The 16,118-nt window shown below is 45.0% G+C and overlaps 1 protein-coding gene across 2 annotated transcripts in view; it reads left to right on the top strand.

Annotated features, from left to right (window-relative positions):
- The first annotated feature begins 6,328 nt into the window (after positions 1-6,328).
- CPED1 (cadherin like and PC-esterase domain containing 1) overlaps positions 6,329-16,118 on the top strand; it is a 292,313-nt gene continuing 282,523 nt past the window's right edge. The window contains exons 1-2 of one of the 2 annotated variants that reach the window (XM_079785649.1): positions 6,329-7,020; positions 7,535-8,014. In XM_079785649.1, coding sequence (XP_079641775.1) covers positions 7,766-8,014 — 249 coding nt within the window. In that variant the 5' untranslated portion in view covers positions 6,329-7,020; positions 7,535-7,765. Of the gene's footprint in view, positions 8,015-16,118 lie in introns of both variants that reach the window. The other variant, XM_079785648.1, reaches the window with a different exon arrangement.

The following is a 16,118-nucleotide window of genomic DNA, read 5'->3' as shown; positions in this document are numbered from 1 at the left end:
TAGTTCATATATATTTTGATGTCTAATATTAGAAGTGTTTTGGGTCTTTAATTAGAAGTTTGGTGATGTTTCTGTAACCAGAAATATGCTGTAAGAACTTAACTTTTAATTGTATCAAGTAACCTGTGATAAAATTGATCTGACCTGTATTTTGCTTAAAATCGCCATTTCCCAGAACCTAATGATGACATTAAATGAGGACCTACTGTATGTCCCATTTAAAAAGGCAGTGCCAAGTGTTGTCATATGGGACCTCCGGTGATGTGTATGCTCAGAAATACTGGTCTAGTGGACAATTTTAAATGAAAAGCCTTTAGTTTGAAGCATTTGGTTTATTTCGACTGTTGTTCATCTAGAAACAGTGCAGAATATTTGTTCAAATAAATACATCAAACGAGAAAAGGATAGTAGAAAAATGAAGATGTGCAACGCAGCATCTTACTTCTATGTGTAAATTGACAAATGCTGTGCCCGAGGGAAGTCCTGCACCGTCCCTTTTACCCTTTAACACCATTCCTAGACCTCTGTCAAACCCTGCTGTCACCAGTCAGCAGCCACTGGGAAGGAAGAGAAAAATCTTTACTTTAAAAAAAAAAAAATTGATTTCAGAGAGGAAGGGAGAGGGACAGACAGAAATATCAATGCTGAGAATCTTTGATCGGCTGCCTCCTGCACGCCCCATACTGGGAATCGAGTCCGCAACTGTGGGCATGTACCCTCACCGGGAATCGAACTGTGACCTCCTGGTTCATAGGTCGATGCTCAACCACTGACCCACACCAGCCGGGCTGCTTTTTTTTTTTTTCTTCATGCAAAACTCCATAAAAGGGTTAGTGGTCTTAAATTTAAACTCATAGATTTATACACAAAGTGACTACACAATTGAAAAGATCTGGAGAGAAGCAACATAGCTGAGCTGAAAGGAAATTCACACGTTTGAATGCATTAGAAACGACAACTGTTTTGGGATTTCTGTTCACTGTCCTCCAGCATCTAAAGAACACACATGGCCTGACTGCAGATGAGCTTCCGGTGTGTCATTGTAACGGATGGCAGATGTCAACTTCTAAATTTAGGCGAAAGGTTGCATGATCCTACACCCGGTATAAGTTAATACTCACGTTTACATAACTATGGGAAAACACATACTCATAACAGTGTAGATACCCTTCTCCTCTGAGGGACAGTGAGGGCTCTAAGGCACTGCACATAGACTTCCGTTAAGTCGTGTATGTAGTTTACACCATTGAGAGTAACCACATGAACTTGACCCATGTTGTTGTCCTTATTCCACCTAAAAAAAAAAAAAAAAAGCAACAAAAGAGATTTCGCTCTGTGAATTTACCACTAAGATTAATGGTAATATAACAGTATTCTCAAATAATCCTATATAATAAAAGAGTTATATGCAAATTGACCCTAATGGCGGAAAGACCAAGAAAGACTCGTTGCTACAACGCGCACTGACCACCAGGAGGCAGACGCTCAGTGCAGGAGCTGCCCCCTGATGGTCAGTGCGCTCCCACAGGGGGAGCTCCACTCAGCCACAAGCCAGGCTGATGGCTGTGAGCTCAGCTGCAGTGGCAGGAGCCTCTCCCGCCTCAGCAGCGCTGAGGATGTGTGACTGACAGCTTAGGCCCAATTCCCCGGGGAGTGTGCCTAAGCCAGCAGATGGACATCCCCCGAGGGGTCCCGGACTGCGAGAGGACACAGGCCAGGCTGAGGGACCCCCCACCCACCCGAGTTCATGAATTTTCGTTCACCGGGCCTCTAGTTGTAAATAAAGGTCATCCTATATCCTGCCAGCAATCATGATATCTTCATTAATAAGTATTCCGGGAAAGAAATTTGTTTATTTTGGGGTTCCTACTGTTTGCAGACAAAGGCTAAATTCTTGAAATTGGAAGTGTAGCAGAACTTGACCTGGACCTGACTCTCCAGCTTTATCCTTAGTGAACTTCCACTAAGACAGAAAACCTGTATTTGCCCTTTTGAGGCAATTGAAGTCTTTGGCACTCTTCAGGGCCCAATTAAGAAATGACCACTTTCCTTATCACCTCCCCCAAAATTTGATTTTCCTATTTTGAGTCTCCATGGCATTTATCTCCACCTGAGTTGTGGCTGGGACAGATATATGTTTATCAGCCTCATTTCCTTTTCCTCCTGGGCACATAGCTAAACCTCCTTCCCCAGCTCGTTTTCAGTTACATGGGTCCATGTGACTGGGCTCTGGCCAAAGAATAGATGACAGTTTGAAGTCTGTCCCCCCAAAACCTCCCACACAATCCTCTGTGCCCTTCTCTCATTCTTCATCTTCCCGTGGGGTTCAGAGGACCCCAGTGGGGAGCCAAGATCCTAGGGTATGGAAAGTCCCCAGGTGGAAGTACCCTGGTCCCAGTCCTAATAGAAACTAACATGGGAAGATGATGAGTGCTTTCATTGTATGGAGTCATTGAGATTTTGAGGTTGTTTGTTACAGAAGTTACCCTACACTGACCAATGTGTTATAGTTTAGTCATTTATGGTATTTGTCGTATGTCTTCTGTTTTCCCTGTGCCTAGAACGATGTTTTGGTACAGTAGGGATTCAAGTATGTGGTTCACAATCTATAAACACCATCTTACGTTCAGTGCGAATGGAGAAAGTTCTAAAGTCAGCATCAGATGAAAGGTGATAGGCGCTGAGAAGAGGGCAGTCAGACTGGAGGGGGCAAGTCCTGGGAGCTTAGTGCCCAGTTGTTGACAGCACTGCCAGGACTTACTTCACAACGTCTCCGTTAGTAGCTACAGCTGGATTTTACATCTCCATGGTCAAGAGCCTCTTGAAAGAGGAAAGCTTTTTCCTGTAGGAAACCAAGAGGGCCCAGAATCTGAAGCTTTCACCTTCCTCCCAGGTTGTAATAGAGAGGAAATCTGTGTCAAAATGCATCCTTAGAAGCATAACTTTGAAGCCTCTGGTGACCTCTGAGGTCTAGTGATCGCTGAAGCCGATACTCAAAAGAGGAGGCATTTTACGAGGAAGCTGATACTTTCCCAAAGTTCCTGATCCCACGCTGGAATCCTCTCTGTTATGGACATTTTTATTACTCTACTTTAAATCATAAAATAAAAATTTGAAAATACCTTCTTCAAACAACGATTTTTAAATGTATCCTCTCCCTCCATCCCCACTCCACACCAAAAGCTAAGTTGAAACACGTGTGATAGAAGAGCATATTTTGTGTTGGAGAGTTCTGTCACTCTTTTGTCCCAGGTTGCTGCTGCTAACATACCATCTCTTGGACGCCAAAATGATTTAGTGGAAGGGTTACTTCCTGAAACCACATGCACAAAAGCATTCACTCTGATTCTCTGCCAGAATCCACGGGTTCGTACTTCTGTGTATTTATCCTCCCACTCCCCACACTGAACCACTTACTCTATCTTCATTCTTCCCTGTTCTGTCACCTTCATGCTCTAACACATGCTTCCATTACCACTCAGGCATAAATCCCTCGCACTTGTAGTCTCTACGTACAAACCACTCCCACTCCACCCTCGTTCTTACTCTTCAAAACAAGCATCTGCCACCCACCTCCATCTCACAAAGGGAAGAGATCTAACACTGCTCACGTTTGCTTTTGTTGCGTCTGTGTTCCAAAAAGCCATTATGTTGATCACTAGGGGCCTGGTGCACGAAATTCGTGCATGGGTGTGGTCCCTGGGCCTGGCCAGCGATCGAAGCACGAGTGTCGCGTGGAAGAGCAGGTCCCAGCTGACCTCTGGGCCCTGGGCAGCATCTAGGCCCCTGGGCTCCCAGGCCACCATGTGCCCCTCTCCACTTGAGTCACAGCGCCCTAGTCCCCATGTGGAGATGCGATAAGCGCAGCTGGATGCTGTGGGCTGGAGCGCAGGATGGGCCTCTGGGCCATCCAGCGGTGCCGCATGGAAGCCAGGTGTACAGCGAGCTCTCTCCCAGCTGGCTTTGCAGTCTGGTTCCTGCACGAACCCACAGGGAACCCAACCAGCCCCTGTGGTCCTGGCAGCTGCAGCCCTGCTCACCCAGAAGAGGCCGTGTGGGGGCGGGGCGGGCCTCTAGTGGGCGCCGGGCACCTGACTGAGCACGGGAGCTTCTCTGGTGCACAAGCCCTGGTGTTCAGGAGAGGGTAGCAGGGGGAGTGAGAGTGAGCTCAGCAGACACCCCGCATTCTCACTGCACCTCCGTTCCCATCACCCCCGCCCCCAGGTAGCTGGCGAGAGGTCACAGCCCCCTTGCCTGGGTGTTGTGGGAGGTTGGTCGCCACCACCCATCCCCAGTTCCCCATCCCAGCTTGGGGCCTGGCCCTGATGGGGCAATCAGGGCCTGCCAACTGCAGGTTGCCATCTGTGGGGCAATCTGTCAGGGCCGGGCTCCCCACCCGGCTCCCCCAGCACCTGCCCTTCCCCTGCTGCTGCTGCCGGTCTCTGTCTGCGGGGTGATCAGTGGGGCAATCAGGCCCCCGCTCACACCGGCCTTGTCCTGGTACCACCTGCTCACCTGCTCTACCATCCCGCTGCAGTCCACTCTCCTTGGGGCCCATCAGGCCGACAGCACCTCCACTGCCGCCCTCTTGCCAGCGCTGCATCACTGACACACGCCATGTTCCGCACCGCCCCCTGGTGGTCAGTGCACATCATAGCGAGTGGTGGAACTCCCGGTCTCGAATGACCACCCGAGGGGACAATTTGCATATTAGACTTTTATTATATAGGATTATCTGTTCATGTGTTTGACACACACAAACAAGACTGAGCTCAGGCTCAGGATCCCAGACATCGCAGACATGCCTTCAGCATGTTGTATTCTTCCAACAAATGTGCAAGTGCTTAGGTGATTTCCATACATTATTTCATCTAGTTATGCCAATAACACTTCAAAGGAGGCATGAGTATCCTCATTTCATAAATCACAAGCTTGAAAACAATTGATAAAGAGCAACATGATCCATATTCAGGTTGGGTTAACTTTAGTATCAAATGCTATTTATGGATTCCCTTAGTTGGGTTCTACTTTTTGCTGTAACTTCTTTCCACCTCTTCTTTCCACCATCTCACTCTAACTAACCTTTTTCTATCAGACATCCATCCCTTTGTCTACTAGCTTCTTCCTCAGACTATTGGTAAAATAGGAAATTGTTTTGTTTTTTTTTCCAATCTGCTGGCATCATTTCTAGAACACTAATTTCCCACCTTCTTTCTAACTCCTGTTATCTGAAGTCTAGCTCCAAAATTATCTATGCTGCTATTTTTCACTTCCCTTAGTCCAGTGGTCAGCAAACACATTAGTCAACAGAGCCGCAGTTTGCCGACCACTGCCCTAGTCCAAACGGCAATATGATTTTAGTATCTGCTTTATGCTCTCTTTTGTATCCTGTACTCAACAATTTAACAGTGCACACGAATGACCCTTGATATTTCTCAAATTCTTGGTTTTTCAGACTTTTTGACTTAATAGAACTGCACCTGTCCATTCCTTTCACCTAGTAAATAACTTTGTCACACCCTGGACCTCATCAACACAGAACAACTCCAGCTTAGAGATCTCGTAATTCCTATGATGTTGCAAGTCACAGTGCATTCACCAAAACTAGATCTTCCAAAACACATTGTTTAGCCATTTCTTCTACAAAACCTTTTGGCTTCCTAAAGTCAAGTGTCGTTTCATTTTTCTCTATTCCTTCATTTGTCATGGGATTGACGACTCTAGCTTTGTAAATTAGTATTAAACACACTGGAGGAAATATAGGCAAGGACTTGGAATAAGTTTAGATTTAATGTGAATATGTATTCTCTAAAATTTTAATCTGTTTTATAACGGTGTTGACAGTTTCCTATCTGTAGATGACCATTCTATAGTAGCTGGGCACCCCTAGGGGGCGCCCCGTATCACAAAATCCAAATGACTGACAGGAACGTGCCTAAAGCCTGGAATCACTCTGGGGGTGTGGCCTCACAGGAGAACCTCAGCCCCCAAGAATGACTTGGAGTTAGAAACAGGCCACAACATCTATTTAGATTCAGAGCCTTTGGGGAATGTCTTTTATGAGCCTAAACCGGCCGATTTCGAAAAGCGAGGGGCAGGGAGAGGTGAGCACCAAGCACAAGACAGATTGCTTTTCTCCTTGAAGTTCCCTCAGCTGACTCAGCAAACGTGGAAGGAGTCTGCAGAATGCCTGGCTGGGAGTGTCCTTGGGGCGGTCTGTGGAGCAGCAGTAGATGGAGTTGAATATGGACAAAGCCTGCTGTGCACCACTTCCTCCTGAGCAAAAGTTACCCAATACCCGCTCCCATCAACTCCTTATAAGACGTGTCAGCAATTAGCCTTTGAAGGACTCGGGCATTCGTCCAGGACAGGACTCCTAATATAACAACTGTGAAATGAGTTAGGTACCAAACAGAAAGCTCAGTTGTTCTGTGCATACAACAGGCTTGCTGTTCTGGGGTCCACACAGGAGTTGTGCCCACTCATCCCCCAAAGAGGGACCACAATCCCCTAAGGGAAGATCTCGACGTTTGTCATCCGTGGACGCAGGGCTATTTGTCTTTGCACCATTGTCTTAGGAAAAAGGAATTACCTAAAGGCATGGAACATCAATTGTGCATTTAAATTGCTGCAGCTCTGCGGAGGCCGTCACGTTTCGGGGAAATGAGTACGGATGCCCCCAGTCTATGGATGCCCACCTTGCCGGATCCAGAGCTGAACGCGCGGCTCCAGGCTGCCCCAGGGCCGGAGGCGCCCGGAGAGTAGCCCCGCCCCGCTCCCCGCTGCCCGGCTCCCTGCTCCCCGGCTCCCCGGCCTGCAGGCTGCGGTGTGCGGGCCGCAGCTCCCCGCCGGGAGGGCTGGAGGGCGGCAGGCGCGCGTGTGGCTGTGTCTGCGCGCGCGCGTGTGTGTGTCCGATGAATTGGAGTCACAGGACGGGGTGTTTCCTTCCGAGTGGCTCCGATCTACAATCCATTAGGGACTCGTGGAAACTTTTTTTCTGGCTAAAAGGATGAAAACCGAGTAAGTACACAGAACTTTGAACTTGAAGCGGAATGCTACAAAATAACAGGCAAAAACCCCAACAGGAACCCTCTCCGAGCAACCCGTTTATTCCGTTTTTTTTTATGTTCAAAGCCACAAGTGCTTGCAGGAAAGTGGCGATTTGAAACTGAATGAAGGGAAGCAGCTAAGGAACTTGGAAGGCGGAAAGCGGGGCAGCTTTTAAACCCGGGGGGAAACCGGGGACCTGCTAAGGCAAGCTGCCCCCCCACCCCCCCCCCCACCCCCACCCCCCGCTGCACCGCGGGCGCTTTGCGTTTTAACCGATTGCGCTCTTCGGAGCTGTTTAGAGGTCCCAGATGCACCCTGGGGGTGTCTTCTCTTTCCCTGTGATGTCGTCACTGTGAGTTGAAGGATGTGGTGGAACTAAGGCATCGCCGGAAGCAACAGTTGGGCAGCCTGGGGTCCCCTCGGGTTACCGGTTACAACTATGATTATGTGGACGTCCTTTTAAAATCGTTATTGTCTAACCCAGGCCAGCCCACGTTGTACTGTCATCCATGGAAAGGCGCTTAGTAGCCGTCTCCGACTTCTGGGACCTATAACTCTCTGGCAAGATTCTTCGGAAAGTTCTTAAGCGGGATGGAGCAATCTTCACTCAGGCTGTGGGAAGAGGAGGCGGATTTGTCCTCTTCGTGCTGACAAGAAATCGCTGCTATGACTTTTCCGGCGACGCGGACCGGGGCCAAGTGCAGCTGAACTGGTCATGGTCTGTCGTCCAGGGTTCCTTTGTCGCCGGCGACGTTGCCCCCGGCCCTTCTTGGTGGGCTTGGTGGTGGCCCTCTGTCTCTTCTACCAGAGCCTGACCCTCCGAGGGGCGAGGAAGCTCGCAGCCACTGTGCCTGGGGCTGCCCCCAACACACCCCCCGACGCCCAGGCCAGCAGATGCGAGAGAAGATGGTCTGTGGACGAGCGGTGCTTCTTTCTCCCCGGCAATGCTCGGGAAATCAGAACGGTAAGGCGGTCAGAAGCTTAACCTTGACATTTTCTGCCTCGCTCTGTCCTTTCTGCAAAACTAAAATTAACTTGCGTGAGGTCTGAAAGAGGTCCAGGGTATACCCAGCCCAGAGAGTGACCTCATGACAGCCAAACACATGTTGCTTCAAACTTCTTTTCATTCCCAGAAAGTCCTGGCCATTATTTTCTCTCTTAGGTTTTCACTTCATTCCAGCTGAATGAAATAGGCAATTTGGAGGAGGTGGGAGTGGTCTGAATGCTTTCTGAAACTTCAGGATGCTAATAGAACTAAAGATTTAAAGTTTAGGAACATAAATAAAGATCCCTAAAAGTTGATAAATACTCAGTGTTTCTTTCCTCAAGGCAGCCAGTGTGAGCACCCAGACCACTCCAGACTCCAAGATACTCCCAAATTTCATTTTGTAAGAGGTTAAATCAATTTTTGTTGGTGAACACATTTCTAGAGCAAATATTTATTTCTGAGGCATTTAAAAGAAAATTACAATAGGTTTCTTCAAAAGAATTGATACACTGCATTTTATTGCTTATAGCATTAGGAAAATGTAGATTATCCTATACTTATACTCTGCTAATTAACTTTATTAATCTCACTTGTCAAGTGTTAGAGAAAACACAAAACACAAGAAAACACTCCAATTCCTATTTTAAAATACCACCCCTCTTTATGCCTGTCAGTGAAATGATATTTAAAATAGTCCGGTCTAAAAAAAAATAAAAAAAAGAAAACACACAGACAAAATTCACAGTAGCAAAGTCAATGATTTCTACGCCACAGCAGGTATTGCAGCAAGATAATTTAGCAATCTGTAAACTAATATCTTATTTCTGCAGTAAATTCTATGATCACGGTTATTGTTTGGAGCAGAATTTCTTGTTAAATACCAAACAGCACTTTTACCATTATCGCTAATACCTCCAGCACCAGTACCATCTTGTTTTTAAAAGCTCTTTATGGATTTCACATGGGACTCAACCCCGTGAGATAGGTAATGTAGGTATGAGTGTCATTATTTTACAGACAAGATGACTGATGCTCCAAGATGTTCAGGCAGGCCACTGGGCCAGCATTCTGACATGGTCCATCTAACCGGCTCTAAATAAAAATAAATTCAAAGATCTAATAGTAATTTGTGAAAGCACAACTCTAAGAATTTACTGAAATACAAAATAATATTAGGTTAGAATGAAGAAAATCTGAAAACTTTTAAATGAATGACTTATTTTATCAATAATGTCAAGAAGCATCTTGACCAAGAAATATTTATGCAAAAAAATAGCAGATAAATAAGTTAACTAGAAATACTTCTAGATGAACATCAGCTGCAAGTGAGAATCAATTATTAAATACTCTAAAGCAGTGGTCGACAAACTCATTAGACAACAGAGCCAAATATCAACAGTACAATAATTGAAATTTCTTTTGAGAGCCAAATTTTTAAAATTTGAACTTCTTCTAACGCCACTTCTTCAAAATAGACTCGCCCAGGCCGTGGTATTTTGTGGAAGAGCCACACTCAGGGGGCCAAAGAGCCGCATGTGGCTCGCGAGCCGCAGTTTGCCGACCACGGGTTTAAAGTAATGGAAGAATGTGTATTTTTGTTTACTTATACTAGCATTAACTTAACTCTTGTAATTTTTTGTTTTTGTTTTTTTAGCACATCAAATTTATGATGGGTGTAAACTGTGACTTTGAAAGTCACTTCTTGTTTGGTTCTAATATTAATAAATATAATTTCTTTAAAAATAGTTGAGATGGTTTTGCTCCTTAAGTACCTAAAATTTTTGCTGAGAAATTTGGACAAAAAAGGTTTTTATTCATTAATTTAACAGTCCTTTTTACTCCCTACTTGCTTTTACATGTATCCTGCTTTTGTCTGTAACTTAGGCATATGTTAACTGTTATTTCTAGGCTGTCCCAGAAAAATTCATTTCACTTTGGATCTTTTTGGCTGCTTGCGTAAAACATTCACTCTAGAATTTTTCTTCACAAAAAATGACAAACACATGATGATTTTTTTTTTCAAATTGTTGATAGTCTTAAATATTTTAATCATAAGCAAGATTCTAAATTCACAATTACAGTCCAGAAATCCAATAGATATGAACACTAAATTTCCAAACACTTGCCACGTGCCTCTATTTTTAACTTAACTTGTGCCAGCCATTGGTTTAGAGCCATTTTTTGTAGAGATAGAAAGGAAGCTAGAGAGAACGTAGCATGTGGAAGTTAGTTTAAATCAGGTATAAATTAGTTATTCTTATAGTATCTGATCCAAAAGAGAATTGAATAATAATCCAGTTTTGAATATTAATATTCTTTCAGATAGCTTAATTGAAAAAAGAAATGTCTTTGGGGTCAACATATAGATTATTCTCAAAAACAGCTACTTATGAAATTTATTTAAAAATAATTAACCCTCTCCAGTTTGGCTCAGTGGATAGAGCATTGGCCTGTGGACTGAAGGGTCCTGAGTTTGACTCCAGTCAAGGGCACGTGCCTGGGTTGTGGGCTCAATCCCTAGTGGGGGGCATGCAGGAGGCAGCCAATCAATGATTATCTCTCATCATTGATGTTTCTATCGCTCCCTCTCCCTCTCCCTTCTTCTCTGAAATCAATAAAAATATATTTTAAAAAATGACAGATGAGAGCTTGGCTGGAGTTGCCAAGTGGTTAGAGCATTGGCCCTGCCACCAAAAGGTCTCAGGTTCGATTCCCACCAAGGGCATGTGCCTGGGTTGTGAGTTCACTCCCTGCCCCCACCCACTGGGGCACATGCGGGAGGCAGCCAGTCTATATGTCTCTCTCACATCAATATTCTCTCTCTCTCTCTCTCTCTCTCTCTCTCTCTCTCTCTCTCTCTCTCTCTTCTTTCTCTCTTTACCCCTTTCTCTCTCCCTCTCCCTCTGCCTCTCTTTCTCTTCCTCCCTCCTTCCCTTCCTCTCTCCCTGCCTACCACTGTCTGAAAAAGCAATGGAAAAATATCCTCAAGTGAGGATTATAAAAAAAAAAAAAAAATACTGATGAGATACTACATAGCTTTTCCTTAAGACCTAAAATATAGCTTTTAGGCCTTTTGTAGAAGCATTGTTTCTATCTATAAAATTTGGGATTTGCCCTGGCCGGTTTTGCTCAGTGGATAGAGCATCGGCCTGCAGACTGAAGGGTCCTGGGTTCAATTCCAGTCAAGGGCACATGCCCAGGTTGCAGGCTTGATCCCCCGTGGGGGGCATGCGGGAGGCAGCCGATCAGTGATTCTCTCATCATTGATGTTTCTATCTCTATCTCTCTCCCTTCCTCTCTGATTAAAAAAATAATAAACATTTAAAAAATTTTGGGATTTGTTTTTACTTTGATTGGCATACCAAAATATGCATGCTACTAGGGCTTTCCCTTACTTGTGTTTATCCATCTTTAAGAGATTTTTAAAGTTACTTAAAGCAGCTGGCTTTGACCTGAGGTTCATGGATTCCAGAAAGTATTTGGATGTATGAGGTGTCTACCGAGCTTATGTACTTTATGGAAATGTTGTATGTATGTGTATGTGCAATTCTCTGGGAAAAAAATCATAATTCCCTTCAGCTATTCAGACCTAAAGAAATACTAAGAAACATGACACATGCTAGCCCTGACCGGTGTGGCTCAGTGGATAGAACGTCAGCCTGCGGACTGAAGGGTCCCAGGTTTGATTCCGGTCAAGGGCATGTACCTTGGTTGTGGGAACATCCCCAGTAGGGGGTGTTCAGGAGGCAGCTGATTGATGTTTCTCTCTCATCGATGTTTCTTTTTTCTTCTTTTTTTAAAAAAAATATATTTTATTGATTTTTTATAGAGAGGAAGGGAGAGGGATAGAGAGCTAGAAACATCGATGAGAGAGAAACATCGACCAGCTGCCTCCTGCACACCCCCCACCGGGGATGTGCCTGCAACCAATGCACATGCCCTTGACCGGAATCGAACCTGGGACCTTTCAGTCCGCAGACCAACGCTCTATCCACTGAGCCAAACCAGTCTCAGCTCATCGATGTTTCTAACTCTCTGACCCTCTCCCTTCCTCTCTGTAAAAAATCAATAAAATATATTTTTTTAAAAAGAAACATGACACATGCTTAAAAAGTAATACATTTAAACTTTAAACTAACTGCCCCTCCAGGAAGTGGCAGTTGCATCTGGATTTATAAATGTACAAAAGGAAAAAAAAATTCTTAAAGAATCTACCTGAGGACATTTGAAAAAATGATTTAATGACTGCTGTGCAGTCTGTAGGAATACACGTTCAGAAACCAAAGTGTACTCACAGAGTATTTCTTGAATCATCGTTTTCATACTTTTATGAATGAGCAATGAGTATGTCCCAGTCTTTTGGTTTCAGCTGTTTGAAGAGAAGACCTTTTGTGCTATATCAGCCTGGGCACAGAGGGTTAAGTATTTGTAGTAGCAAATATTCAAAGGTGGGTGACTGACTGCTCCCTTCACATCTTTACGATTGGGATCTGGTTCAATGTCTAAAACTGTTTCAGTACAGATTGAGATCATGGTATCGTGTATGCCAACTTTCCACAGCAAGGAAGCACTCTCCCTCTTTCTGGCCAATTTTTAATTCTTTTTTTTCCATTTTAACTCCCCAAAGGGCTTTGCTAAGCAAATATACTTTTTGTCATTTCATAGTTGTCTGAATTTTAGCTGGTAATTTGTTGTGCCTTAAAATTATTTCAGTTTAATATATAAACTGAAGACAATTTCAGTTGTCTTCATTGAGATACGTCACTCAGTAGATTTTTTTTGTTTGTTTTTTGGAATCTAACACTTCAATATGTCATAACACAGGAACACATTAATTACAAACAGACACAATGGGAGAAAATCTCCTTAATGCCGGCTCCTTTAGTGGAAACTTTGCTATCTGGGGACTACATCTATATTCACCATAGCCATGTGTTTCTGATTATCTCCTGCTGATATTCTGCAAGGAAAATGACCATTTCCTTATTGCTTGACTATCCATTCACCATTTCTTCTTGACTTTTCATTCTCCTTCAGTGACTGCAACTATTCTTTGCAACTACTCTTTCCTGTGTCCAAACATAGCCCAATGCAAATAAACGAATGTTCTCAGTACAAATATGTTTTTGTTTGTGCTTCTAATAGCGTGCTTCAAATATCTCCTAAGATATTGAACATTGAAAAATGTCTCAAAATTACTTGTTTAGACCAGGTTTTCTAGAAACAGAAGCAGAGGCACAGAGTTCATGTTAACAACTTACTGAATGGTGCAATCCCAGGACACAAAAGTGGGGAGCAAAAAGGAAGGGGGAGAGCGAACAGAAATGGGTGCGTTATTGGGAGACATTTTCCGAGAGGCTGTGTTAAACTGCTGCGTCTCAGTACTGGCACTGGGGGAAGTGGGCAAGAAGGGCTAGCAATTTATCTCCTAGCTTTTCCCCTTTTCTGTCTTTCATTGGCTAGAGTTTGCCCCATCCTACTTCCAAGTAGTGTTAGATGGACTCTCTGGGCAGCCATGGGGGAGCCAGGGCCTCAGATGAGCCGCTCCCTCCTTTTCAACCAGGACTGTTCCTAAGAACTCCCAGGTCTGTGTTGCCCAAAGTGGTGAAAACAGTGTCCACAGCTTACCACAGCAATGGCCTGAGTAATGCCCACCGGAGAGATTCGGGAGGCAAGGTGGTGATCTAGTGTCCAATACAGTAGTTATGTTGATTTGCTTTCTGAAATCCATAGAAAACATGTCAAAATGTGCTCTTACTCTTGGGAAACGGCATCACTTTCCTTAAGTGAAATGATCTGAAATTACCTGACTGTAATTACCTCACTGAGAATCCCCCTCTTTCTCCTCCTCATCCCATTCATTCCTTAATTTATTTATTCATTTTTCTTTACTCATCCTATCTAATAAAAGAGTAATATACAGATTGACCATCACTCCAACAAACAAGATGGCTGCCCCCATGTGGTCAAAGATGGCTGCCCCCATGTGGACACAAGATGGCCACTACAAGATGGCCAGCAGGGGAGGGCAGTTGGGAGGGACCAGGACTGCAAGGGAGGGCAGTTGGGGGCAATCAAGCCTGCAGGAGATGGCAGTTAGTGGTGACCAGGCTGGCAGAGGAGGGAAGTTGGGGCTGACTGGGCCTGCAGGGAAGGACAGTTGGGGGGGAACCAGGCCTGCAGTGGAGAGCAGTTGGGGGGGAACCAGGCCTGCAGGGGAGGGCAATTAGGGGTGATCAGGCCTGCAGGGGATGGAAGTTAGGGGCAAACAGGCTGGCAGGGGAGCAGTTAGGCATCAATCAGGCTGGCAGGGGAGTGGTTAGGGGGTGATCAGGCTGGCAGGCAAAAGCGGTTAGGGGCAATCAAGGAAGGCAGGCAGGCTAGCAGTTGGGTGCCAGCAGTCCTGGATTGTGAGAAGGATGTCTGACTGCCTGTTTAGGCCTGATCCTACTGGGACATCCCTCGAGAGGTCCCAGATTGGAGAAGGTGCAGGTTGGGCTGAGGGACACACACACACACACAAACACACACACAAAATTTGTGCACGGGGCCTCTAGTTAAGTAAATATTTATGGAAGAGTTTGGAAGTGCATGAGTAGATTTATGTTGTAGAGAGAATACTCCAGAATGGACTGGAGTGGATAGAACTGAAGATAGGCAGAGCAGTTGGGAGGCAATTTCAAATCTTACTTTCCTTGTGTTCTTGAACATGGTCTTTCAACCTTTTCCAGAGCTGACTCCAGAGGTACTCTTCACTAGTTACAGTATTTCCATTTATACCTCTCCATCGGACCAGCCCTTCTGAGGGGAAACGTGCTCGGGACTGAGAAAACAAGCTGTCCCTGTCCCTGGCAACCCACCTCACCCAATGTGCGCCTTCTCTCTCCCTTCGTTCAGGGAACCTGTAGCGGGATATCTCTGGGTGCACTCCTGGCCACCCCTCCCCATTCCGTACCCTTTTCCGTTGGCCTTTTTTTCCTACTGAACCATCCATCCATCTCGATGACTCCTTGGCTACCAAATCAAATAATTTCTTTTCAACCCACATCTTTCTTCTCTGAAGAATTTCACACCGTTGTATACAGCTTGTTCTAGAAACTGCCCCTTTGAGTTTTGTGACACGGCAGGGTTACTCTCTGACCAAGATGAATAACGTGTGGTCTCCTTTCTGGGTTCATTTACTCTGATGCTAAAAGACATTCCCAAGTTTATTCTATTGTGCCCTTTGGTGGTTATATCAACTTCGCATATTGCTCATTTCCACCCTTTTACAGATAACATAGCATGAGCATTTCTAGCTTAGCTTTCACTCTTGAACCTCCAGACCTGCGTCTCCAATTTCTCTTGCAATCTTTTATTGAGGAGTAACAAGATCTATGAAAACTCAAATAATTTTCTCTCAAAATGTTCCTGCCCAAGTCAGTGACTATTATTGACCTCTCTATTTCCAGGAATAGGACTACCCCTTCCCCATTTCCCTGGATGCATAGGTTTTAAAACTCAGTTATATTCGATAGTTATTACTCTTTCTCCATAACTTGCCCATCACCTAATCTGTCGGGCCTGTCACTGATCTGCCTGGACAGCTCCAGGTTAGAAAGGTGACATTTTTCAGATTTCTTTTTTAAAATTGTTACCTATTGAAAAATTGTTACCTATTTTCAATTTATTGAAAAATTTTAAATTGAGGTAAGAAACAAAATATAAAATTTATCCTCTTCACCATTTTAAGAGTACAGTTCAGTAGGACTATTTATATTTACACTAGAAGCCCGGTGCACGAAATTCTTGCACGGCGGGGGGTTGTCCCTCAGCCCAGCCTGTACCCTCTCCAATCTGGGATTCCTGGAGGGATGTCCGACTGCCCGTTTAGGCCCGATCCTGGTCGGACATCCCTCTCACAATCCAGGACTGCTGGCTTCCAACTGCTTGCCTGTCTGCCTTCCTGATTGCCCCTAACCACTTCTGCCTGCCTTCCTGATTGCCCCTAACCACTCTGCTGCCAGTCTGGTTGATGCTTAACTGCTCCCCTGCCAGCCTGTTTGCCCCCAACTTCCCTCCTCTGCCAGCCTGGTCACCC

Source organism: Cnephaeus nilssonii, assembly GCF_951640355.1.
Source record: "Cnephaeus nilssonii genome assembly, chromosome: 12".
Taxonomy (NCBI): domain Eukaryota; kingdom Metazoa; phylum Chordata; class Mammalia; order Chiroptera; family Vespertilionidae; genus Cnephaeus; species Cnephaeus nilssonii.
The sequence above is the reverse complement of the archived record's forward strand: the minus strand, read 5'-3'. Positions and strand labels throughout refer to the sequence as shown.